General features: G+C 37.7%; 1 protein-coding gene across 1 annotated transcript; it reads right to left on the bottom strand.

Moving 5' to 3' along the window:
• Nucleotides 1-532: 532 nt before the first annotated feature.
• GEM (GTP binding protein overexpressed in skeletal muscle) lies at nucleotides 533-21,749 on the bottom strand. Its single transcript, XM_039348685.1, has 7 exons — nucleotides 21,683-21,749; nucleotides 19,553-19,733; nucleotides 12,178-12,424; nucleotides 9,941-10,301; nucleotides 6,023-6,099; nucleotides 3,281-3,485; nucleotides 533-2,540 (listed from the first exon to the last, which is right to left on the bottom strand). Exons 4-7 carry the CDS (start codon nucleotides 10,281-10,283, stop codon nucleotides 2,263-2,265), a joined length of 903 nt encoding a protein of 300 aa, XP_039204619.1. The 5' UTR covers nucleotides 10,284-10,301; nucleotides 12,178-12,424; nucleotides 19,553-19,733; nucleotides 21,683-21,749; the 3' UTR covers nucleotides 533-2,262.
• Between the last annotated feature and the right edge of the window lie 5,379 nt (nucleotides 21,750-27,128).

Raw genomic sequence — 27,128 nt, 5'->3', positions numbered from 1 at the left:
TGCCCACCTCACACAACAGTGATTCCAGACAACTTACAAAATTAAAACCAACAACATAAAAACCGATAAAACCCCACCCCACTCCAACCAATGGTAACAATAATATTATCAAATCAACCACTTGATCATCTTCATCTCTATTCATGCTCCCCAGACCCACTTACATTACCATATCATTCAGAAAAGCAAGAAGCTGGGAGCCAGTTGTATCTCAGGAGGAATGATGTTCCATAGAGAAGAGCCTTTTTTTATGGTTCCCACCAGAAATACATCCCTGATAGGTGGGATAGACAACATATCCTGCTTCCGGGTCTGGTAGGCTGAATGGTGAGCTCCCATTACTTGCTTTTAATGACTGAAAACTTTTGTTTAAATTTATTTATTAAATTTATAAATTGTAAACTGAGAATTCACAATTTAAGAAACAAATTACAAATATGAAGAGTTAGTACACCGACTACTTCCTGTGTGAAAATATCTGGGTTTTTTTTACTTTTTTCACACCATTAAAGAAAGAGTATTTGAGATTTCATTTTAAGAGCAATAAAGTATTTTATTGATTTTTAAGGTATGCAAATAAATGTTGCTTAGTCCAAAAGATAATAGAAAACAGTAACAAAAACCAACGTTTTCTAAATAAATCATTTAATAAATATATTTCAACACTATATTTTCCACAGTCCTTCCATCCTCCTCTCTTCAAGCTCACCCATTGAAAATACAATTAATAACTGAAAGATAATAAATATAAAAGTAATGTCATAAACTTGTTTCGAGCACAAACTGTCTTTTTGGTTTTTACTAAAATGCAATCCACCTTCTCAAAAATTTACATCTCACGCATGAGTTTCAGTTTCAGGATCTACCATTCATACCATAATAATGCTGTGGAGTGATACAAGTGAAAGTTGATTTGAAGTAAGTTATAGCAAAAACTGAATTGAATTCAGACAGGAACTCCCCTTCATGAGTGAGCTAATATCCTCTCCTTTCCTGAGTATGTCTGGCTTTATTATGCTGTTTTTAGGAATTCGGAATGGCTCTAGGGAGAAATAAGAAAATGTTTATTCTATACAGTAATTACTTAACTAAAGCTCCCAACATTCTTTATTATTGATATTCAGACTAATTCTCCATGTTGGAGAATAACAGCATAAGCATCTCTAGATAATTAACCATATTAAGGAATGCCAGTTTGGTGTAATGATTAAGGTGCCAGCTAGAAATTGAGAAACTGTGAGTTCTTGTCTCGTCCTAGGCACAAAGCCAGCTGGATGACCTTGGGCCAGTCACTCTCTCTCAGCCCTTGAAAGGAGGCAGTGGCATACCACCTCCAAAATCTTGCCAAGAAAAATGCAGGGACTTTTTCTGGCAGTCACCAGGAATTAACACTGATTCAAAGGCACATGTGCACCTAGCACATTAAGATATTTCCTCCCTGCCTCTTCAGTGGGCAATGACCCCATTAATTGAGGATGCTATGCCATAGAAATTGCTGGTTTGTGATGTATGTGCTTTTATTTCAGAGGTAGCCATGCTTTTATTGTTTCACTTGGCAGTGAGGAGGAAAGGAGGTGGAATAATAAAAAAAGTCATAAAAATTGAATTGTTATCAGATCTGCTGCAATGCCTGCCTACTTTGTCTTTTAGAATCTCAGGTTATAAAGCAACATGCCAGGTGCCAGATCAGAATACAAATGGGTGTAGAACCAGTAGGGCAGAAAGTGAATGGATTTAGAATTGGGGCAGTGTTGACTTCATGACAATAATCATCAATGGGTGGCTGGCTTTAGAGTTCCTAGTAATATGAGCATCTGATTATCTGCTGATGCTGCTGATACCTATCTAGCCACTGCAACAGATGATATTGTAAGAATAAGACTTAGCAGTGCATACTTAAGAAAAGCAACTGGTTGGTTAGGAAGAAGGCAATTATAGGAGTTTCCCTTTCCACAGGAAACAGGTTGTGTTTTTTCAGACTCATCTCACTATATTGTTTGGAATGTTCTTTCAGAGAGCATAAAAATGCTCCTCCCAGTCCAGTACGCTCATTCATTTCAAATATAAACCAAACATATAGATGACTTTCCTTCTTCTATGTATGAGGCCATGCTTGCTTTATTGCAGGCATGCACCATCACAATAATCACAATTGTGATTCCAGATGAGCTATGTTGACCAATCTAATATAGATTGACTTTTCTCAGTTCTGGAGATTATGTGGAATATTTGTGATAGATAAAAGTCTAGCGTCCCAAGTTCCTAAAGGACAGAGAGATCATGGCAAGATTTGGACTTCAGTTTGAAAGCCATATTCTTGTTTTTTCGGGCTACGATTTTCCCCCAGAATCTCCTCGCCTTTTTAGGAATGGTTTCTTTTCTCTTTTGATATGCCAGCCTCTTCTCATTCTTTTCTCTGCTGTCCCTTCTCAGACGAACTTGACGTACGATGCCTTCAAACATCTCCCTCACGTTATGCTGTACAACTGCTGAGGTCTCAATGAACTTACAATCGAACACTACTGCACAGGCTCGGCCCTCTGGAAAAGATTTGAAGAGAAAATAATTCAGAAGTATTCCTAGGAAGCAGCGTTCTTCAAAAAACTTGGAAACTTTAAGATATGTGGACTTTTATTCCCAGAATCTCCCAGGAAGCAAAACACTTACTGCTCACTTAAAAGACAAAAAGGGGAAGAAAAAACATCTCCCTGAATGAAGTCTGTTTCAGTAATGCCACTTCACTACAGGTAGTCCTTGACTTACAACTACAATTAAGCCCAAAATTTCTGTTGCTAAAGTGAGTTTTTAAAGTGAGTTTTGCCCCATTTTATGACCTTTCTTGCCCCAGTTGCTAAGTGAATCACTGCAGTTGTTAAGTTAGTAACACAGTTGTGAAGTGAATCTGGCTTCCTCACTGACTTTGCTTGTCAGAAGTTTGAAAAAGATGATCACATGACCCTGGGACACTGCAACCATCACAAATATGAGTCAGCTGCCAAGCATCTGAATTTTGATCATGTGACCATGGGGATGCTGCAATGGTCATAAGTGTGAAAAACAGTCATAAGTCACTTTTTTCAATGATGTTGTAACTTGATCACTAAACGAGCTGTTGTAAGTTGAGGACTGCTGGACTGTTAATTAATTCTCTTTTCAAATTTAAAACACCTCTGCCTTCCCCACTCATAATTGTTGGGCAAACAAGCCATAATGTAGATATGCCTAAAGTTACAGCATTTAAAGAGTTGAAGCAAAAACAACTGAAGAGAAACATCCTTACCTGAAACAGAAACTTCACGGCACCTTACAAGATCACTTTTGTTGCCTACTAAAATAATAGGAAGGTCTTCCATGTGCCGTGCCCTGCGGAGCTGAATCCTTAGCTCAGATGCTCTTTCAAAACTTGCCCGGTCCGTGATGGAATAGACAATTAAATATGCATCTCCAACTTTCATGCACTGGTCTTGGAGCCATTCTTTTTCCTTCTACTCAAATAAAAAGAGATTTGGGGTCAGACGTTTAAGCTTCATACCTGGAAGCCCATCATCTACAGGAGAAAAGCTAAATATTGCTGGTTACTATAATCGTTATTTTAAATGCATTGTTCGCATTCGTAAACAAGCATTATATTATGAGGTCACTGGAGGTCAAGCTTCTACATACAATTTGCTTGTGATTGGCAAAATCTCTTTTTCATCAAATTTAGACAGGTAAAATGCATTCCGTACCTCAGTGGTATTCAACTTTACTTGGGTTCTATCCAGTGGTGGGATTCAGCCAGTTTGCACCACTTCGGCAGAACCGGTAGGTCATTTTTGTTGCCCAAGTCCAGAATGGACTTCCAGAAGTGGCATCCACACAGAGAACCAGTTGTTCACATATTTGAATCCCACCACTGGTTCTAGCCTACGGTTAGGATTTTGAAAGCATCTGATGGGCACCCACACAAAATGGCTACTGTGCAAGACTCACCTATTACTAAAATTGCTGAGATGATTCCCAAAGTATTTTTGTGTGTTCATTACCAATACTCCTTGTTATTTTAGCAATGCATATCTACAAAATAATCTAGGTGTAGATATGTATAATAGGTAGCATAAATGTCCTTCCTTGCCCTCTTAATAAAATTTTCCCTATAAGCCCCCTGAAAATGTTCTGCTTATGGATGGAGTGCCACTCATTTAGAGAGGACTCTCTTCTTCTTTGCAGCACACCATATCCCTCTCCATTCCTTGAACAGAATTTTCACATACTCTGCTTAGCATGTGGGAATGGATTGTGAAAAAGAGGATTTTGATTCTACTAGCCTTGCTAAATGTGCCCAGGTCTTAATCCAAGTCACCAAGTATCTGTATATTGTGACTTATGTTGCAACCCAGAGCCCAATTAAACAGAGCCCTTAGAATTTAACTAGCCAAAACCAGTTAGAAAAACTATTAGATATATGGTCCTACAAATGTCACTCCTTGCTTTCCAACATGAAGGGGATAGACCTACAATAGGGATCCAAACATACTACTGCAAGTACTGTTTCCCCAATGCACTTGGTGATGAGTCTAGGAAGTAATAAGAAGAATAAGGAAGGAAATAGGAAACCATTGGGAAACCTAAGACTTCAGACTGGCTAATAAGTCAAAAATAAATCCCAAAGTATAGGATGAGTGGAAATTTGCCTTGCTCTTATTCAGAGCTATGGCAAACCTCCAATTCAAGGCCGTGGTGATTTATTTGGCAGGAATAGCCAACACCCTAGATAACAGGCCCAAGATCCAGATGGATCTTGACAGACTTGATCACTGGGCCCTATCTAACAAAATGAAATTCAATGTAGAGAAAAGTAAAGTCTTACACTTAGGCAAGAAAAACCAAAAGTACACATATGGATTGGGCAAAACCAGGCTTAATAGCAGTAACTGTGAGAGAGAATGAGGCAACAGTGTGCGGCAGCAGCCAAAAAAACCAATGCAATCCTAAATTGCATTAACAGAGGGATTCAATCAAGATCACATAAGGTACTAATACCACTATATAAAGCCTTAGTAAGACCACATCTAAAATACTGCAACCAGTTTTGGTCTCACACACACTATAAAAAAGATGTTGAAATTCTAGAAAAAGTGCAGAGAAGAGCAATAAAGATGATTAGGGGACTGGAGGCTAAAACATATGAAGAATGGTTACAGGAAATGGGCATGGCTAGTCTAGTGAAGAGAAGGACCAGGGGAGACATAATAGCAGTGTCCCAATATTTGAGGGACTATCACAGAGAGCAGGGGATCAGCCTGTTTTCCAAAGCACCTGAAGGCCAGAAAAGGAATAATGGATGAAAACTGATCAAGGATAGATTCAACCTAGAAATAAGGAGAAATTTTCTAACAATGAGAACAATCAACCAATGGAACAGATTGCCTTCAGAGGTTGTGGGAGTTTCATCATTGGAAGCTTTCAAGAAGAGACTGGACTGCCATTTGTCAAAAATGGTGTAGGGTCTCCTACTAGAGTGGGGGGTTGGACTAGATGACCTACAAAGTCCAATCTTATTCTATTCTGTTCTGTTCTGTTCTATTCTATTCTATTCTATTCTATTCATAAATAATTAGAGGCTTTTATAAGCAATGAAATAACTTATATAAGTTATATTTTTGTCTGATAGAAGTAACACCAGCAAGTGAGAGCGAGAGGGGTCCACCACAACTACACTATAGGCTGACTTCAAATGTCTCCTATATACTGTAGACTAGCTAACAAGTTGTGATTTTGACACTCAGCTAATAGAATAGAATAGAGCTGGAAGGGACCTTGGAGGTCTTCTAGTCCAGCCCCCTGCTTGAGCAGGAGAACCCTGAAGTTTGGCCTCTCAATATTTTTAACTGTGCTTGCTGCTAGATTTAAGGACTTTTTTAAAAAAAAAAAATGCATTTATGTAACTATATATTTCACTCAGCAAAATTAAAGAATGAGAATGAACACATGAACAACATACATGAAAATTTCTGCCTGACAAAATGATTTTGCATACTACCTTGTTTTCCCAGACGTCCAGAAGCATTATAGTTGCACTTTCGCCATCTACCTGCAAAGTTCGTTCATAGTTGTCTTCTAGAATGGAAAACACAAAAATATGTGACCTTTTTTTTTTGTTTTCCTTTTCACTATATAACTCAGACTTTAATGTTAGGCAAAGTAAAGGTTAGAAACACGAAAATTCCCTCTTTGGCAGAAATTAAATAAATCAACAATACATTGTGGATGCCATACCAAAAGAGAAGAGACAACATTAAACTATTTCAGGTGGGAATAATTAGGTAGACTTTTAAGTTTAACAAAACTCTTCATCAGTTATATCTCTCCATTTTAACCAACAGCATGTCTCTATGTCAGTACTGGTCCACGACATGCCAGCAACCTGCCTGCACAAACGAACAAAGCCCCATCCGTGGGATGCAAACAGCACACAACACCACGCACTCTCTGGTCTGTGGAAAAACTTTTCTCCATGGAACTCGTCCCTGGGTACCTTTTGGGTACCTCTGCTCTATGTAACAAATGAATAAAATAGTTTTTCTGCATAGGGAGCCATATTTAATACTTGAGTAGCCAGCAAGGATATACACACAAGTATCAGAAGATGGGGATACAATAAATCAACTTTCAATTCATATTATTCACATTTAATTAAAATTAAATACAGTGTGTCTAGAACCCCCATCAAATCATGTGATGATGTTTTCTTCAATTCCATTAAAAAAAAAACACCACGGTTAAAGAAACATTTGGAGGAGGCCTGTCAATTTTTGTATCTTGGACTTCAGTGCTCACACTAACTGAACTCTGATACAAGATAAGGCATGATTTTTTACTGTTCTTTCACAGTAACAAAAATTATCTCAGGGGGGTTTTGGGGTTGCATTTGAAATAAATGATATCCAGATACCAGCTCAGAAAATATAGATTCACTGCTGTGGGCCATCTGTATCTATCAACAGGGCAGCAAAGTCTATTTTGACTGTATTTCATGACTGTTCTTTCCACTCCAGGCCATCACACCAGACAAATGTTAGGAAAAAAACAACTTGTTACATCTGACATTCTTATATGAGACTCTGGCAAAGATCTGAACATTTCCATGAGTTCCAGAATTGTATAATTTTCATGGTAGAAAAAAAGAAAAATGACTACATTGATTTTTTGCTGGAGTTCTCTTTCTCCTAAGTAGGACAAGAAGAGTAGAAAGAAGATCCAAAAGGGGGAAAAATAAATAAAGCAAACATGACCTTTTGACCCCCATGGGAGCTGCAGGCAGTCCTGGAGACTCCAGTTAGGCTTAGTAATGGAAAATATTTGTTTTCACTCAATTTATGAGTGAGGAGGCATTACAGCTGCAAGCAACTTAAACAGCTTTATTCTGGAGCAAAAGTAGATTCAAGGGGGTTGCTTTTTTGAATGTGGCTCTTCCTACAACAAACTGGCAATTCTCTTCCTTATATTTTTATTACAGTATTATATTTTTATGCTTCTTAAAGGATATTACAATTAAAATTCCTGATAGAGCAAAAGATTGCTTGAATTCACCTGTAATCTATTTTTGTGGCAATTTTGCCAAACTCTAAAATCCTCCAGATGTGTTGGGACTACAATTCCCAGAATTCCAACATCTTTATGTTCTAAAACAGGGGTGTCCAACTCACAACATCATGTGATGTGTTGCGACGTATCGTAACTTTTTTTCCATTGCCGGCAATGGGGTGGGCGTGGTTTCACCATGGCGCATCCAGCCCGTGGGCCGGCAGTTTGACACCCCTGTTCTAAAACAAATCCTCAGAAGGTTCCAGTTCTTGTGGCCATGTTGCAGTGAAGATGGTGCAAAAAGATCCCCAAATCTTGGTTTCCTCTCAGTCCTCTTGAATTTCTCACTTCCCAGTTCCAAGTATAATCAATTTTGAAATCAGATTCTGAAGAGATATTTTTTAATCACATATACCCCACCTATAGTTTCATAAGTTGCAATTTAAGTTACTCATGGAATAAATGAAGTGCTTATGCTATTGAATTTAGGCTACTATTACTGCAGTGCCAATATGTAAAATTTAAAATAATGCCCACACACTACAAGGCGAAGATAGGAAAATAATTATTACATTTTTAGCAAATCCATTTTAAAAGTAAATTATTGGAAGAAGGATGTACACTGTATAATATGCTGCACATCCTTTTTTTAATGAAAGGAGAATTTGAAATGTAACATAAATATTAACTTATTGAAATAATCAAATGATGCTTTAAAAGCTGCTGGCCAATTAATTGGGGCTATTGTTTATTCAATCAGTCCCAGCCTCCTCCAAGCTGGAGCTTTCAGGAATGATGAAGTTCAATGTTCAACCAAAGAATAGCTGATTAGGATTATTATGCTTGTAATCCAACACAGCAGGTTGAGGAAAGGTGAAGTGAGTGTTTTGTTAGCAGTTCTGCTAAATAAGGCAGTTCTGCTATTAACTAGGGGTGCAACTCTGGCATAATATGGAGAAGAAAACAGAAGTTATTGGTTTCCCTTTCTAAACCCCGAATTATCACTTTTCCTTATGGGAAGAGAACAATTTTTCAGTTATTGTTGAATAATGATAAAAAGATGCTTTTACCCCCCCAAAAAAAGTTACAAAATATATATTTTTTTACAGTTCATGCAGGGTTATTTGAAAGTGAGTCTTACACTTCATTTAAATCAGTATGTTCTCATTTCCATTGTTCCCACCTTAAATTCTCTGTTCATTACATTCTACTCAGGAATAGGCCCCTTGAGGTTGCTTGTGCCATACTCCCAGGGACACGCAAGTGCAATTTCAGAATTCATTTCTGAATTCAGTGCTTGCAATGTTCTTTTAACATAAACTCTTATTTTGCTTGTTTCTAATACCTTGTCCAAATCCTGGGACAGTTCGCCTAATAGAAATATTTAAAAAGTACTTTAATGCTAAGTTTGTCTTCTCAGCTGATCCCATCTTTTAATTTTGAGTGAGATTAATAATAATGTGTAGAAATGTTACTTTTTTCATATGAATACAATTCTATCAACTGCTTCTGTACCATTATTCTAAGGTGCATGTCACCTTTTTTCTATAATATGTACCCTTTGAAAACTCATGAATGATGTGTCTTGCTTGAATTGAAAATATGATGAAGTAGCTGGGATTCTGCTCATTGAATGTTTATGAAAATTATCCAGAAGTACTAACTCCTACACCGCAAGGATCAGCAGATGTTATAATCATTACCCTTAGGACACATGGTCTTACTGGAAAATTATGTACCCAAAAATGTAACATACACATTTTGGTGAATTTATCAGAAAAGTCTTTGCTTCTTATTTATTGCAAACAATCAAATTCAGCTTTTCTCACATTTGCACTGATTTGGTTTGTTGAGCTCAAGAATTTTCTTTTAAGGTTTGTGCTAATCATTGGGTTCTTTCGGGGTGCATTTCTTCAAGCATAGAACTTTTGTTCACACTGTAATCTAATGTACATGGTTTCTACGAACAAGTTTTCCTTATATTATGCATTTTATATATTGCATTTACAAATATATACATTATTCAAAAAACATTTCTCTAGAATATATATATTTTTAAAAAGAAGCATATTACATTAGGATGAGAGCTCAGTTTGTGTATAATTAAAAAAAGAAAAGCAAAATTAGATTAAGTTGGCATTCCAATGCAAACTGAAAATTGCTCCCTCCAACCTCCAACTGACTCTGCCATCTTCCTTAATAGATAACTACATTCTGAAATCACTTTGGAGGCCACAGAATTATGACTTCTGTGGCCTCTGAATTTATGTGTTTTGTTTTTGCTTGCTCCCAAAGGCCTCTTACCCAAAAAGTTTTAACTAAACCTGGGGGGGAGGGCGGAAGGGGGGAGGGGGCAAGGAACAAAACTACCTACCTCCCAGAAGTTCACAATCACTGTCCAAGCTGTCATGCACACCTGCAAAGACACTTGCAATGGTAGTTTTTCCAACTCCTTGTTCCCCTATGAGAACTACTCGGTAGCAGCTGTTTCCTGATTCAGTGGAGATGACAGAATCAGAGGACTCTGATGACCAGCTTTTGCGGTAATATTCTTCATGGTTTAGGGTATACCTTTTCTGGCAGTTTGCCTCTTGGGTCTCTTTCTGCACTACCAGATGTTTTCCATCTGTTGGAACACTCCAACGTTGCTGCTGAGGCTGCAAGGCACCACAACTACTGCCACTGTTGCGACGCATGGTGACATTGTTCAAGGTCATGGCTTTTTCCCTTCAATACTAAAAAAACAGCAACAGGGAAATGGTGAAAATCATAAGTACCAGTAGGTTGCATACATTGTCTGTCTGACATGGGGAATGGCCACATGTGAAATCCTTGGTGAGCATGCCTGAAGGGCCTAAGACAACTTGTCACAACCAACTTGCTGCAGCTAACTTGCCATTGCCAACTCACTGTGGCATAACTTGCCATAGTTAATTCACCATGGGACAACTCACCGCACAACAAGAGTTACACTAATATTGAAGAAATAGTGGAATAGAATCACTAAAGAAAGGATGCCAAAGGATGCCAATTAAATTGAATTGTTGAATTGTCCCACAACAAGTTGTCCCGTGGTGAATTGGCCCATTCCCTGCCTGAATGTAGTTTCAAAGAGCTAAAACAGAAGAAAGATACTCATAGCAATGGAAATTCCTCCTTAAGAAGCAGTTGAGTACTTGGGAATTGTAACAACTGCTCACCAATAAAAATACTTCAAACTTGAATTCAAAATCTGGATTGTTTCCTCCATCTGATCATGTAATTTGTGGATGGCTGTTGCTCTCAATAAGAGTGCAGACCAAGTGGCAGTAGAGTACCATCTAAAAAAGCCATCCAAAGCAACCAAGAAACTTGGCTCTACTGCAAAGGAGAGCACTTAGTAGAAATCCACTCATCCTGGAGGAAGAGGCCAAGAAGGTCACCTTTGACACTCCTGGTTTGTTTCTGCTCCCTGTACTCCTGAAAAGCAGCCCTGCAGACACAAGTGGGCAACCAGAGGCTATAGAAGAAAGAAGGGATGGCAAACATCCCTATCTCATCTAGCAGTCTTTAAGAAACAGTAAAAGTATACCTAAGTTTCTTTCTTTTGCCTTTAAAGGATCAGTAACAACAAAAATCTTGTGTGGAGGAGGAAATAGTTCCAAAGTGTATCCATGCTATGTTTGTGATGTAAGAATTCCCTTCTACTGTAAAAGGCTGTAATTCATCTCAAGAGTAGTAAACTAGGACTATCCTCCCTTCCCTACAGATAGTTTATAACTTTGCAGGAAGGATTGTTCAGCACTGGTAAGAGACAATGCTGTGAGGCAATTTTTGAGGGCCAGAAACATTTGCAGCTACCATTTTTAGGAAAGTTGCCTTGGTGCGCACCAGCTCTGGTCATGACAACTATTTAGACATTTGACTTATTTAGGCTAAATCCTGGTTCTTTCTCAGCTGACATAACACCTTTAGAGCTATCGGGCAGAACAGAAGAGAATGCTGACGTCCCTTTTCCAAAGTGGATATAAGAGCAGCATTCGTAGAACAGCTCTCCTTCACAAAGTGAGCATTTGGTCCATCATTCAGTGATGAGTCTCATGAATGAGAATCCCACTACATTGGAAGCTAAGACATGCAAACAAAGCAGCAAATGATGTTCTGCCTGACATTTAAGATGCAAACACTTCTCTATCGTTTGCAACTTTCTGCAAAAGCCCCAAACGTGAGATTCCCAGGGATGCTAAGGAATGCCATGCGGAAAAGCACAAGCAAAACAAGGCTATCCATTTTCTGCTCCACTCCTGGGAACTTTCCCAAGCAAGAATAGTATCAAACTCCTGCATATTGAATACACTTCTCTCTCGTTCTAGTCAACAATATCACTTCTTAGAAACAGATAGAATCAAATTCATTTCTATAGCACAAGCTGGTCTTTTTTCTCACTGTATGCAGCCAACTGGACAGTTAATAATCTGAGTTCAGTGAAGAAATACAGCTAGTTCCGATGCAACTTTTAACTTCTATTTCAAATAATGCTTTTTTCTTTCTTTCTTTTTGCTCTCTAAATACAGGTCTGCTTGGGTGCTTAAAAGAAGGCTTATTAATTTGTTATTCGTAAAGAAACACTACCTTGCTGGATGGTTGGTTGGTTTTTTCCTGATTGTCTTTTGCAGCCAGTCGATGTTCTTGATCAGAATCCCTTAGTTCTCAAAGTATGGAACACCAGGCAAATCTCCCACAGAAAATCCTTCATATGTTCAAGGACTGCCTCACTTGATTCTTTCTCAACAAACCTGGTTTATATTAAGCCCATCTGATCAGACACAGGGCTTTTCCGTGACGTCACTGGCCTGTCCACCCAAGAGCCAGCCCCCATCTGGACGGAAGCAGGCATGCAGAAAAGGGGAAGAAGAGAGGGAGGAGGAGAGAAGTTACTGATGCTAACAAAGTAATTGATGTGTAGTTAAGTTTCTTTCTTCTGCTTTTTTTAAAAATCTCCATTATGCTTGTTAAGAGCCAGTTCTGTAAGAGAAAAGCAGAAAAGCACACATGTACACAACTCCTTTGTTGGGAGGAGTGGAGTGCCACTGAAATGAACCATCTGTTTGAGGCCGTTTGGATTCATTAAAGCAAGCAATGTTGTACAAATCTTAATTGTCTGGAAGTCGTGCTGTACAGGAAATTATCCTCTTTCAAGTATGGACAAGCTATTTATTTACCCACAAATACCTCCAGGCTCCATTTGTTTAATTATTACTTTATTTAAAAAAAATATTGGGAAGGTGGTATGCTGCAAAACAAAGTTTCAGTCTCTGGCATATACTTGCAAAAAAATATTCCCATTAGAATGATAAAGATACCTTACCTTTGGGTATCTGGGTGCACCCTAATTTCAAAATATTTGCTGCAAATTACATTAAATCTTTATTATGGTTATACACCAACATAAGGGAGGTGGGGTGTAGTCATTAGAAAAACATAAAGGATACAAAGAGTAGAAATAAAACTCTAAAAACATTATGGAAGGCTAGACACTATACAAGTATTCCTTATTTAGTGACTGACTCGCTCAGAGACCATTCACAGTTACGATGGTGATGAAAAAGTAACTTTGCAACCAATCCTGACTTTTACAATCTTTGCATATATGTAAAGCAAAGGAGAACTGAAGTAACATTGTAAGCACAGTCACAGTTTTTACTTAGGAACTGCTTCATTTAATAACTGAGTTGCCAGTCCCAATTGTGATCACTAACAAGGACTTCCTGTAAATGATATATTAATTAAATATTAAAAGTATATATAGAAAGCAAGAAACTAAGTGGTAGGAGCACTAGATGGTTGTGGGGAGCATATAAGGTTATATATAAGGTTGTGGAAGACTATATCAAGTTACAAAGCACTCAAATATAGCGAACTAGGTGCTCATTAAATCTGATTTATAGGACAGGTCATCATCCAATGAACTTACCACTGCAAAAATTATATATTTACTATAAATCTGTTTAACCTCATCTTTCATCTATACATGGAATGCTACTCAGATTGTTGGGGGCAATATGCAAACAAGGCTTACACTGTAAACTGCCCAGAGAACGCAGTAAAGTGCTATGGGGCAGTATATAAGTCTAATTGCTATTGCTATTTGTAAAGAAACTGTTACATCAGATAAACTTGTTTTTTGAAGACAAAGGTTATGCTGTGCTAAGAAATCATATTGTTCAAAGGATGCTCAGTTCTTTGACTAACTTTATAGCTGGCTTTATTTCTGACTATGCTCAACTTCCCAGAGATCTTATGGCTGGCTGGCAGCTGGATTGTCTTGTTCTGCACTTTTTGTTAATCTGAGTCTCCTTTAATGATTTCCACTTCTAATGTTAAACAAGACAGCGTGCCAACCTTTGCATCAGAAGAGGCAAGAGATTTATAGACGCTTGGGTCACTAAGAGATTAAAGAGTACATTGCAGGAGAAGATGGGAATTGTACTAAACATTTCCAGAAATTATGCAGCACAGTTTACAGATTGGGGTTTGGAAAACATCAACCTGCACATTAAGTTAAAAGCACAACTTGCACCTGAGTCTTTTGATGATAAAAGAAACAGAGCGATGAACAGATCCAATCTAAAACTCAAACATGAAGAGTGGGAAGGGGTAACCTCCCATCCAATCATCACCAAAGCTGCTAATACTTGATAGATTGTTCTTATACAGGTAGTCCTCCACTTATGACCACAATTGAGCCACAAATTTCTGTTGCTGAGACATTTGTTAAGTGAATTTTGCTCCATTTTACAACCTTTCTTGCCACAATTGTTAAGTGAATCACTACAGTTTTTAAGTTGGTAACATGGCTGTTAAGTGAATCTGACTTTCCCATTGACTTTGCTTATCAGAAGGTTACAAAAGATGATCACATGATCCCAGGACACTGCAATTGTCATAAATGTGAGCCAGTTGCCAAGCGTCTGAACTTTGATCACATGAACATGGGGATGCTGCAACGGTCATAAGTGTGAACAATGGTCATAACTCACTTTTTTCAGTGTCATTGTAACTTTGAACAGTCACTAAATGAACTGTTGTAAGTTGAGGACTATCTGTATACTGCTAAGCCATTTAATAACAGTTTTTTTGACTCCAGTAAATTTGGTTGGGTTCACACGTGCTATGTCCAGATTAATGCTGTGCCTAAATTAGACCAGGAAAAGCTGGATTCACACAGCACACCAAATCCGACTTAATGATATCCAGCATTTGCTTGGACCTTGTATACCATGACTTCATTTTAGGAAGATTTTCAAAACAAACTCAAGCAAAAAATATTTGCCGAAGTCCAAATAGTACATGAGATAGATATAGGCACCTCAGATTTCTCTGCAGGATAGCCAAGAAATACAAAACCATAACAACAGACATTTTAGGGATCTGTATCAGCTAGATGAAAACTGAAAGTACCAATAATAGTGCTAGAGAATTAGGAGAAGGATAGAAAAATTTGCCATAAATAAGAAATAACTCTTTGAATGTTTGGACAATGGCATAAATCCAAGAATTTCTAAGACTCGAAAGAATTAGTGCACGGGCATACCCTAATTATTTTGGCTGAATAGACATAGTTAAGGAATGTTTCCATATGCTATCTTTATATATGAAGTCTCCCACAGGAGAAATATTCTCAGATGGAGAAACCCAGATTATTCTTGAACTGACATCTCTCAGTTAGCCAAAACAATAACAATAAGGAGATGAGAAACAGTATAATCATGAGTCAAACCTAAAGATTTCTTGTGGTACAATTAAAATTGGACTGCAATACCTCATCTTGAGTTCCTGAAGCAAATATGAGATATAAATCAAATAATTAACAATATGAGAGCTACTTTCATTTAGTAGTTAAGGCACAAGGCTAGAAATGGAAAGACTATGGATTCTAGATCTTAGCTATGAAATCAACTGGGTATCATTAGACCAATCACTTTCTCTTAGCCCTAGGAAGGCAAAGGCAAACCACTTCTGTAAATCTTGACAAGAAAACTGCAGAGACTTGTCCATACAGTCACCAGGAGTCAAGACTGACTTGAAGGCACCTTCCCCACCAAAGAAAAAAAATCAAGCCAAGGGTAAATGAGCGTAACTTCAGAGTCAATCCAATTAATGTAAGGGAAGAATAATCACATAAATTCATTAACAATTACAGTAGTGTTTTAAATATGCTGAAGTAGTTTTTTCATCACTAAAATTATTGAACTAACAAAAGGTCAATTACTCAGTACATTTGTATAGTAACTAGCAACAATCTGGTGTATCAAACAGAAAAAGCCACAACACAGTAACACATTTGATATGCTCATTAAATATAGTTAACTTTTTTTTATTTAAAACAACTAAGTTCTGACTGGATCAAATAGTATAATGAGCAATATTTTAATCTGGCAAAGATCACGTAGAAGACAAAACAGGATATGCCGGGCAATTAGTTCCACCATGTAATCACTTTGTAACTGGCCTTGTTACAAGACATTTAAACTAATCAACCTCTAACCCCCTTGGACCTCCTGAAGCATGGCTTGGCAACATGCTGTCACAGTAACAAGTATCTCAGAGTAACAGTGTTGAAAGTCAATATTTTGGAAATTCCGTGTCCACACCTATTATTTTTGGAAGTGTCTGACATCTGAGCCCTTATGTCATAAAAATACTAGCAAGACTTGAATACATCATCCACCTCTCCACCATTGGCCAAGTAATAGTGGGGAACCAGTATTTGGGAGATATGCTAAATGTTTCTGGGTTTCTTGTCACTGAGAAATGTAATGGAGAAGCTTGTTTGGGCTACTTTCTATACCCAGTTAGTTTTTTTGAAGGACTAACATTTCCACTTTTGGCTGGACTGTGCTGTTTGCACAACATAGATAACTAGGTAAGCATAGTTAACCAAAATAAAACATTTCTATATGGATGAAATGTATGATGGCTGACTGAGTGATGTGTTTGCATAACACACGTATCCCAGCAGTGTCCCAGTTAAGCATGCCATGTGAAACGTGCTAAGGTTATGCTGCTAAATAAAAGGAGAAGGTAATTATGTGTTTACATGGCAGCACCTGGCAGCAATTCCTTAACTCAAATGAGAATGTAAAGAAGAGAGCAAGTTAGGTGTAGTGGTTAATGGCACTAGACTAGAAACCAGAAGACTGTGCATTTTAATCCTGCTTTAGTCCTAAAGCCATCCAGGTATCTTTGGGCCAGTCACTCTCTCTCTTTCTGTCTCAGTCTTGGGAAGAAGGCATTGGCAAACCACTTCCAAAAAGCGTTGCTAAGAAAACTTCAGGAAGTTGTTTGTATAATCATCAGGAGTCATGGATGACTCAAAGGCATGCTCTCTCTCTCTCTCTCTCACACACACACACACTCTCTCTCTCTCTCTTTCTCACACACACACACAAACACACACACACACACAGAGGCATGATCAACAGTTGTGATGTGAGTGCCACCAACTGCTCTGAATCATTTTTTTTTTATTTTGAATCTGTGGCTCTAAAAGTCAAGATGCATTATTTATTGCATTTATGTTGTGCGTTTCATCTGAGTTCTCAGTATATTCAGTATGTAAATGATTTTATGCCCACAACTCTGTAAAGTGAGGCATATTGAGAAGGGCCCAAAACCATCCAGTGAGCGACAACTTGAATTTGGTTCTCCTCAATCCAAACCTGACACTTTAACCATTGCTACCAATTTCTGTCATTAAAACAAACCTTCAACTTACATTCTAAGGCAAAAGAACTTAGGCTGGTTATGATGCTCAAGACGGAAGCAATTTATGATCCTGTTAGTCAAGAATTAGAAAAGAAATCACCCTGCTGCACAAGCTAACAACAAATACTTTGGAAACACAGTTTGATTCATTTTAAACAACTTTGTCAGACCATAAGAAATAGTCAAATGTATCACAGACATAATTCAGAAACTCATCTAGCCTTATGATCTAATAGAGATAATAGCCGTTAAAGACTCCCCCACCACAAACACTGATCCTGTTTCAAGATAGATGGAAAAATATTTTGATCTCCTAGTTACCACCCGGCACCTATATCATCTAGCTCCAAACTATCACCCCCTCTTTACAGGCTATTAGATAGTTTCCTGAGGATACTTTTTTCCAACCCTCCCCCCAAAAAAACCATTTAAAGAGCTTTCTCAGACTCATAGCCTGCCAGATATACTGGATTTCAAGCCTATTTACAGTGGCCTTAGCCAGGCCAGCTAGCACTGGTAGAAGCTGAAAGTCAGCACATCTGGAGGACAGGAGTTGGAAAGAATCATCTGTATAATTGTATGTTTATATAAAATAAAATAATTAGATCTGGTCACTTTTTCAGTAACAGCCCCAAAAACAATGGCTCAAGCAGGCTGTATGCTAAACTAGTGTAAAGCTCTTTGGTGGCGCTGGAGTAAATTTGGAGAGCAGCAAAGCTGAGCACATAAGGGCAGTTCAAAGCCCAATCCCAGATTATTCTTATTTTTTAGAAGTAGGGCAGAGGACTTATTTTATTTTTTAAAAGGCAGTTTGTGCAGAAACTACAGCAAAAGAAAATTCCTGTTAAAACAATTAATCAGTGGAAGGACTTGCCTCCAGAAGTTATGAAACCTCCAATACTGGAAGTTTTTAAGAAGAGATTGGACAACCATTTGTCTGAAATGGTATAGGGTTTCCTGCCTGAGGAGTGGGTTGGGCTAGAAGACCTCCAAGATTCCTTCCAACTTTGTTATTCTATTCTGCTCTGTTCTGAGTTTCTCAGCAACATATCCAGTATTTACCAAACCAAGGAAAAGGCCGGTGATTTCAAGGGATGTTAACATAAAAACAACACTGTGATAGTTTTCTTTGTTAATTTTTGTTAAAAATCTAAGTAAAATTAAGGGCACCCCCTCCAAACATATTTCATGTGAGATTTTGATTCTGAAATATCATTAAAAAGTCGAGAAAAACTCTGTCATTCAACAACTAAAGGAATAGTTCTCTGATGCCAGTGCTTAAAACGTTGTGAGTATTGTTACAGGCACGCACCCAACTTTTAAACATTGAAAACTGCCAGAGGTGCCATGGCTTACCCAGGATTATGCCCTTGTGAGGAAATAACTGAAAGCTAATATTGTGCTAAACACAAGAGAAAGAGAGAGAGAGAGAAAGAGAGAGAGAGAGAGAGAGAGAGAGAGAGAGAGAGAGAGAGAGAGAGAGAGAGAGAGAGAGAGAGAAGGCATATGATAGGTAGTTTGCAGCTTTAACCCTCCAACAAATTCCTGTTATTATCAGATATATTAAATCACTGAGAAAAATTGCCAGCTGTCTTTCTTTTCTCCATTCCATAGCGAATTGTCTTTGTTACCTACAGTATCTCTCTCCAAAAATATGCACACAGGTACACCTGCACAACCCTTGTCCACTCCCTCCCTTAGCATTTTGGAAGCAGGAAATTTTGGTTTTAGTTTTGTTAAAAAAAAAAAGGTGATGCCACTGGCTCATGAAAAGCTCATGGAGAATATGTGGCTGCATCTGGCCAACGATCAGCAAATGCCATTCTTAATTTTTTCTGCACAAAGGGAGGACACTATGTTCCAGACACAATTAAGCTCTTTCTGGCCAAGTCACTAGCACATCTTCTCTATGGGACCTTGCTCGGACCCTCACCTTCATGTTTTACACCATTGGAAAGAGTCCAATCCAAATTTATTAGAACAATTTTCCAGATGCAGCGCTGTGTCCCAAATGCACTTCTGCACCTGGAGACAGGATTGATAAAAGTCAAAGCAAGAATCTGTATAGCTTCCTTAAATATCTGGCTAGGCTTAATTGCTTTCCGCAAGGCGTTGCTCCATTAATTCTTCAAGATAAATTCTCTTCTTCATGGATCAAGGCTGTCAAGTCCAACCTTGCTAAACTAGGCTTCTCGTCAGCCTCAATTCTCAAACTGGATTACAACCAAGCAAAACAAACCTTGTGACAAAGGGTAGAGGACATCGAGAGGCAAGCCGACTTAGGTATAGCTCCAATATTTCTTGCTCCAGACTCCATTAGATATGTTGTTACACCTGCCAGTTATCTTAGTCAGTTGGAGTCAGTAAACCATCGGAAAGCATTTTCACTTGCATGGTGCCATGTATTTCCATCGGCTGTCCTGTACAGCAAGTATAAAAAGACACCATTGACTGAAAGACTCTGCTCTTGTGGCTTAGGAGAGGTGGAGACCATTGGACACATACTTCTTCGATGTTCCTTTATAGAGCTATTTGAAAAAACCATATCCTCCCCATAATTGGTAGGTATCTTGGTCATTCAGAAAATATGTATCTCAGCCCTAGGAAGGAGGCAATGGCAAATCACTTCTGAGCAACGTTGCCAAGGACTTGTCTAAGCAGTATCTGAGAACTCAATATGATTGAACGGAAGAAAAAAATGTCAGGCCAAATAAACTGAATTCTTTACATCAGTGGTTCTCAACCTGTGGGTCGGGACCCCATTTGCGGTCGAACGACCATTTCACGGGGGTCGCCAAACAAGGCTGTCTGCCATTTTTTTCCCCTTTTCTTTGGCCACGCCCCTGGCACCCAGTGATGTATAAGTGGTTGGGGGTCACCACAACATGGGGAACTGTATTATGGGGTCACGGCATTAGAAAGGTTGAGAACCACTGCTTTACATGATATAAAAAGTTCCAATTAAAAATGTTCTAAATTTTTGAGCTTAATGCCAAAATCTCCATTCTATGTATTTATAAATGTTACAAAACAAAAAGAGAAAAAAGAAAGGAAAAAACACTCCTAAAAAATAGAGATAAGTATTTATCTGTCACCTTCAGCAAAGCCCACAACGTGAAAACTGGAGATGAGGAGGAAGTCTATTCGTTAGCTAGATCAAGAGATGATCAGATTAGAAAAGGGAGGATCACCAGAGAGCACAGTATCTATTTCTTCAGGCTCTACAGAGACTGTAGATGATTTCTTACAATGTTGCCAAAGTAATCTTGCCAGGTGCTGTCCAAGTAGCATCTAAATACAAATCATTTTTGTTAGCAAAAAAACCCTATTATTTTAGATTTGCTTTTTGCTTTTTCTCTCCAGAAGCTCAAGGCAACTGCAAACAACAGCTCTGTTAAATAGATCAGATGAGAGATCATAATTGGCGAATACTTATACATGTTAATATGTGCATAATTATAGTTTCTTGGCCAATGGGAGATTTCAGTCTGGGATCCCTAGTCTTATGCCAATATCGTAACAGCTGCATACACTACTCTCATTCCCTTAAATCCAACTATGAAGTCCTTTCCAAAATCCCAGAAATATGTACTAATGTTATGATAGTCTTAATTCCGTTAAATCTAGATTAATGTTGGACCAATACAAACATTCTCACTCAGTTGTAGAATACACCTAAAATGGTGTTGATGTGGATATCCAGGATTTGCACGCAGAAAGCTCTAGAATGAAGAAACCATCCCAACTTTTCACTTCAAAAATACTTGAAAAAAATGCCAGTTCTACAAATATTTACTGATGCAATGAGAACATTTATTCTTAACCATTATCGTTGGCTTGATCTCTGTCACTCTACACTTTATCAAAATTGCCTGTAAATGTCACCTCTACTCAGAATATTAGTACAGTATCATTCTGAATCCTCTTACCTAGTAGAAATTTTCCTTATTCTGAGTGATCTATGGTCCTGCAAGATATTACTAATAGTAAACAAAAACTCTAGCACAAATACCATAATAAAATCAATATAACAGCAATATACTTTCCCAGATGCTGAGGAGCAATCCTAATCACTCTTGACAAACTGAATTAATAATTTTTCATGACTATTTGCACAATATAGGAACAGTAAGAATTGGAATAACAAAATTAGAGCAGTAAGAAAACTTGAGATAAGACTTAGATACTAAGGAAAAGTCTTTCTTTGTCTTTGTCCTCAATCTCTGTTGCTTAAATTTAAGCAATTTAAGGAATAGTATCTATCATTACTACAAATTACTACAACATTAACTAACTCACTAACATTACTACAAATATTATTTTAAGAAAAAGGATTCCAGGAGTTTTGAGACACTTGTCCTTTACTTACATGTACTCCAGATGTGTAGACTTCAAATTCCAGAAATCTCAGCAACATCCATCCTAGCTGATGAATTCTGGAAAATCCATACATCTGAAGGGTACCCAGTTTGGAGAAGGTTGCATTAAGGAACCACTGTTGCTTGTAGAATTATGTAATATAGGCTGGATACCTTTGCCTGTATTGATCTAAGTGTTAAAGTCTATTAGAATAATGTTCTACAAGATATAACCTGCCAAATGTGTTAAACTCTGATTCTCCTTATTCTTGTATAGCTGTAGATTGTGGATATTGAAATTCAAACCAGGGAAGACTCTTGTCCATTATCTTCTCTTGTTTTTAACATTCCTGCAAGGCAAAAGCTATCATCAGGAATTGAGACAGTCACATCATATCACTCCATTCAAATTGTCTACATTTTCCAAATTCTGAATCTTTTATTTTACGTGCAACTTTTCTCCCTGATTCTTTATCACTCAAGGAAAAAAAAAAGCCAAGTGCTCAAAAAGAGGCCAAAATATTTGGACAGCAGCAATTCACCTTCCTTTTCTGGAAGTGTCTGGGGAACTCCAGCGATAGATTTACTATAGTCTGCAAAATGGGCTCACACTGGCTGCTATCTTGCCATAATGTTTATTTCAATAATCCCACAAACTTTAAATATTAGACAGCTGGCATTGCTGGCTAGAAAAACAAGATGAAACATGACCTTGTTTAAAATTTGAATTCTCCTTTTGAATCAACAAGTTTTCAGGAAGATTTTTGTGATCCTAATCAGACAAGCCATAAAATATGAACTTCACAGTCGTCATTATCATGGCCAACTCAACCATCTTATTCATAGCTCAGAGCTTTGTTGTAAGAAGTCCCGTTCAGAGATATACTGAACAATGGAGCTGAAATTATATCTTTTCTAATTCAGTTTCAAATGGAGATTCCTCAAGCTTTTTACAATTCTTTTTCCATTTGAATTCCGAATAAAACATCTAATTCTTTCACAGAAAGCTAAAAGTATAAAGATGTCACTGTATCCCTGAATTACTAAAAAGAAGCCTCTGGATCAGACAAAAGTTTATAGTCTGCAGCCTTCTCGATTAAATACCCACCAAAAGGATTAGGAAGCATTTGCCATTATCACCCAGCCAGCACTTTGGGGAAACAATCAAAGAAAATGAGTCTAAGCCGTTTCCCTGCTTTCATCATGGCAGATATTTTAGGAAAGTCCTAAATATAGAGAAATATAGAGCAAGAACTGACTTCTACTTGATTTTCAGAGAGTGGTGATTGCTGACCATGGATTTTCTTTAAAGTTGCAGGAGACAGCTTCTAGCTGATCCTGCTTGATCACAAACAAATTAAGCAGGGTTGAATCTGATTAGAACTTTGATGGGGGGTTACTAGGAAATCTCAAGCTGTCAGGAGTGGAGCTAAACGTGAGGGAATCATAGGAGACTTGGTAAATAATCAACAATAGAACTGACTTCCAAGAATTTAGATAGATAATCTCTATCTTTTCTTTTTTTCTAAATAATTTTATGAAGAATTATAAATAAAAAAATAAAAGTCAATATTCATTACAAAAAAAAAAACCAAGCTCCTACTAAATTCTTGCTGCATAGTCCAAAACCTGCTTAAAACCTCTTATTTCATTTTTAGAATAGCTTTCTTTTTTGTAAAGATAGGTAGGGAAACATGTGATACAATGTCAAACAATCAGAAAGCAATCCAGCATTGGACTTTTGGTTTTGCACTGTAGTGCATGGCCAAGCGATTGCAGAGCTCTGCACCCAATGGCTAGTTTTGCTCTGCCAGGGGGCCCTAAATGGATCTAAAGTCGCCCCGTAGAGGCAACAAAGAAAAAGGGGTGCCCCAATGATTGCGGAATGACAGCGGTCATCCCACTTGATCCAGGGGAATCCCTCTAACCTGACAGGAGAAAGGCTGGCCACACCTTGGGTGACCAGCCCAAGCTACTTGCAGCCGAAGTCCAAAGGCACCAATCAGAACAACGGTGAACAGCTTGCTTGAAACTGGGTGAGCAATTTGATCTTCTCTTTCCTATTTTGTACCTGATTTCCTAAAAAAGATTCCCAAGAAGCAAAAATCCTCCCAAAGTGAGAAGAGAGGGGACTACACCCTCACCCTCCCATAGACAGAAATGGCTAATTAAACACTTATGGGGACAAAAATATATTGAAATGATGTTAAAAATACTACAGTCTTGATAAATTTGAAAAGCAAGAAAACTGTTAAAATTCCATACCTGAAAAAGTATTGATGAAATTATATAAAAAAAATAACTCTGCTTTAAAAGGTGGAAAATGAACAGCTACTGACATCTAGTGGAGGATTAGAGAAAACTATAACTGCATTGACTCAGAATTTGGCAAGACGCCCAGAAATAGCAAAAAACAGCTGGGAACAAAACATTGGGCTATCTACTACAGAGTGAAACTATATATGTTTAGAAACTGCTGACGTGGGATTATAAACACACTGAGCTGCATTTTTAAATTTAAACACTTTAGACTGAAATCTTGGCTGGCTGATAATCATAAGGCACCTAAAAAGAAGAACTGTTACAAAATATTGTTTTGAGTGGTGCTTTGATAATTGGAAATGTATTGGATTACAAAAACCATATATAAAGATAAGAATTACATAAGATTTGGTTGTTTGGATTTTAAGATGGGCTGGTTTGATAAAGCTAATTAAAGAGACTATGGAAAAACTATTTAGAGGAGGGAGACAAAATGGATGTTGTATATTTATCTAAAAGTGACAAGAAACCAACATCTAATACCTCCTGCTGAGAACCCCAGCTTGGAACATCAGAGATCTGCAAGAACAATGACTCAAGAGAAAGCAAATACACTCCAGGAGAAAATATATGCAATGCTGTGACAAATTCAAATGACAATTGTCTCAAATCATGCTAGATTAAAAACAACTTTGATAACATAAATGAAGATAACTCTAACCTAAACTCACAATTAAATAACGCTCAAAAAATGGCGATAAAGAATAAAGAAATAAATCAGACAATAGAATACAAACCAGAGGAAAATGGCTTAAATATGAAAGCTACAAACAAAAGAAAATCTGCAAAGTTTTGCTACAACAAAGGAAATAAAAAAGATGTTTTATCTTTCAGGACTTCAAAACAAACTTGAGGACAAAAAAGAAGATTTAATGAAATGGATTAAAGAGCTGTCAGGAGAATCATTAAAGCATGGGAGACAAAAAACGAATATTCTACTTAATTTGTCTTTTTTATCTCCAACAATATCTACAAAAATACAACCTGGCAAGCTAAACTTACTGATTTGGAAAGCAACCTGGCAAAAGAAGAAGATTAGAATTAGATTTAAGAGATGTGATTCAACTTATCAGATGGAATACTATATGACTAAACACCTGTTTGAATATGGTTAAAAAATATAAAGTTGGATATAAAGAGACCCTATAGTAAGATTGCTAGACGGTATATTATATGACTAAATATTTGTTTGAACATGGTCAAAAGAATAGACAAAGCTTGGACATAAAGGGGCCTATAGTAAGAGGGATAAGATAAATAAATAGTATAATACTTTTATAATATATGAAATATAAAAATCAAGTCAAACTAATGTCATAACCCCATGCACGTATCCATGTAATTATCTTGACAGAAGTAAGGGGATGGTTTGCCATTATCCTCTTCCAATATTTTTCTTTACAGGTAGTCCTCAACTTATGACCACTCATTTAGTGACCATTTGAAGTTATACCTACCTTGGAGCTATTTATGGCTCATATTCAAAGATCCTATGGTCTCTCTCCTGAAATTATGTGACTGAACTTCAAGCACAGAGCAACTGGGCTGCATTTACAGCTGTTTGTATGTCCTGTAATCACTTGACCAAGTTTTACAATGGTTTTGTAAAAAGCTGGCATTTACTTCATTTTTGGAAAAAGACTGCCACATTCATTTAATGACTGCCACAAAAAAGGTTGCTTTACACCACAGAAAAAGGTCATTTTGGGGGGAACAGACTGATGGGTAGTCTCCATTACAATTGTAGGACAACGACTGCCTGTACTCCCCAGTCTAGCCTAGATTTTCTGGGGATTTCCCATTCACATACAAACCAGAATTTTAAGGGCAGCCAAAGTTAGCTAACTCTGATTATAGTGTAAAACTTTCTTGTAGGTGACTAGTTTTTATATGTCTCCACATCTACCAGCATACTTATATTTGTTTTCATTGTCTCTGAGGCAACTAAAGGCAGCCCCGTTTATTTATCTCAACAGCAGGAGGGATTTCGGCCTGGAATTCCCCATATAATTATAGTACTGATACCAAGCACAGAGCACTATTACCTAATTCATAAAATATGAATAGCATTACTTAGCCAAGAGGGGCTATTCTCTTTGTTAGAATTCAAAGGGTCAAATGAGTGTAGATGTGAATCACTCAAATGAGTGTATATTTGAATATCCAGTAGGATACTCACACTAATTTTGTGTTCATGAGTTTGCAAGAGTTGAGAGTAACATTGATTCATCTCAATCAGGAAAGACAATCTGCATCCACGGAGTTACCTATATAGCCTTGGAAATATTACCTCTGGCCATAATTGGAAAAGGGTCAGCCTGACTTCCTGTTATTTTGAGGTATGGCAGAGAACTAACAGAGGCAGAAGAGATTAAGAAGAGATGGCAAAACTACACAGAAGAACTATACAAGAATGAGCTTAACGTCCCAGATAACCACAATGAGATGGTCATTGACCTCGAACCAGACATCCTAGAATGTGAAATGGGCCTTAGAAAATCTGAGCAACAACAAAGCTAGTGGAGGTGACAGTATTCCAGCTGAGCTATTCAAAATCTTAAAAGACGATGCAGTAAAAGTGCTACACTCAATTTACCAGCAAATTTGGAAAACTCAACAGTGGCCACAGGATTGGAAAAGGTCAGTTTACATTCCAATTCCAAAGAAAGGCAATGCCAAAGAATGTTCAAACTATCGCACCATTGCACCCATTTCACATGCTAGTAAAGTTATGCTTAAAATCCTACAAGCTAGACTCCAGCAGTATGTGGATCGAGAACTACCAGAAGTACAGGCAGGATTTTGAAGAGGCAGAGGAACTAGAGATCAAATTGCCAACATACGCTGGATCATGGAGAAAGCTAGGGAGTTCCAGAAAAACATCTACTTCTTCTTCATTGACTATGCAAAAGCCTTTGATTGTGTGGATCACAACAAATTGTGGCAAGTTCTTAAAGAGATAGGAGTACCAGACCATCTCATTTGTCTCTTGAGAAACCTATATGCGGGTCAAGAAGCAACAGTGAGAACCGAACATGGAACCACTGATTGGTTCAAAATTGGAAAAGGAGTCCGGCAAGGCTGTATACTGTCGCCATGCCTATTTAACTTATATGCAGAGCACATCATGAGAAA

Source organism: Crotalus tigris, unplaced genomic scaffold (genome assembly GCF_016545835.1).
Source record: "Crotalus tigris isolate CLP2741 ecotype Arizona unplaced genomic scaffold, ASM1654583v1 scf7180000018168.854452, whole genome shotgun sequence".
Taxonomy (NCBI): Eukaryota; Metazoa; Chordata; class Lepidosauria; order Squamata; family Viperidae; genus Crotalus; species Crotalus tigris.
The sequence above is the reverse complement of the archived record's forward strand: the minus strand, read 5'-3'. Positions and strand labels throughout refer to the sequence as shown.

Bases quoted from the DNA above. Each gene is read 5' to 3' on its own strand.
- GEM (XM_039348685.1), bottom strand. From the start codon at position 10,283: ATGACCTTGAACAATGTCACCATGCGTCGCAACAGTGGCAGTAGTTGT. The intron at 6,100-9,940 runs GTAGGTAGTTTT...TTTCCATTCTAG, and splicing joins TGATTGTGAACTTCTGGGAG to AAGACAACTATGAACGAACT. The intron at 2,541-3,280 runs GTAAGGATGTTT...AATCTTTTCCAG, and splicing joins CCGTGAAGTTTCTGTTTCAG to AGGGCCGAGCCTGTGCAGTA.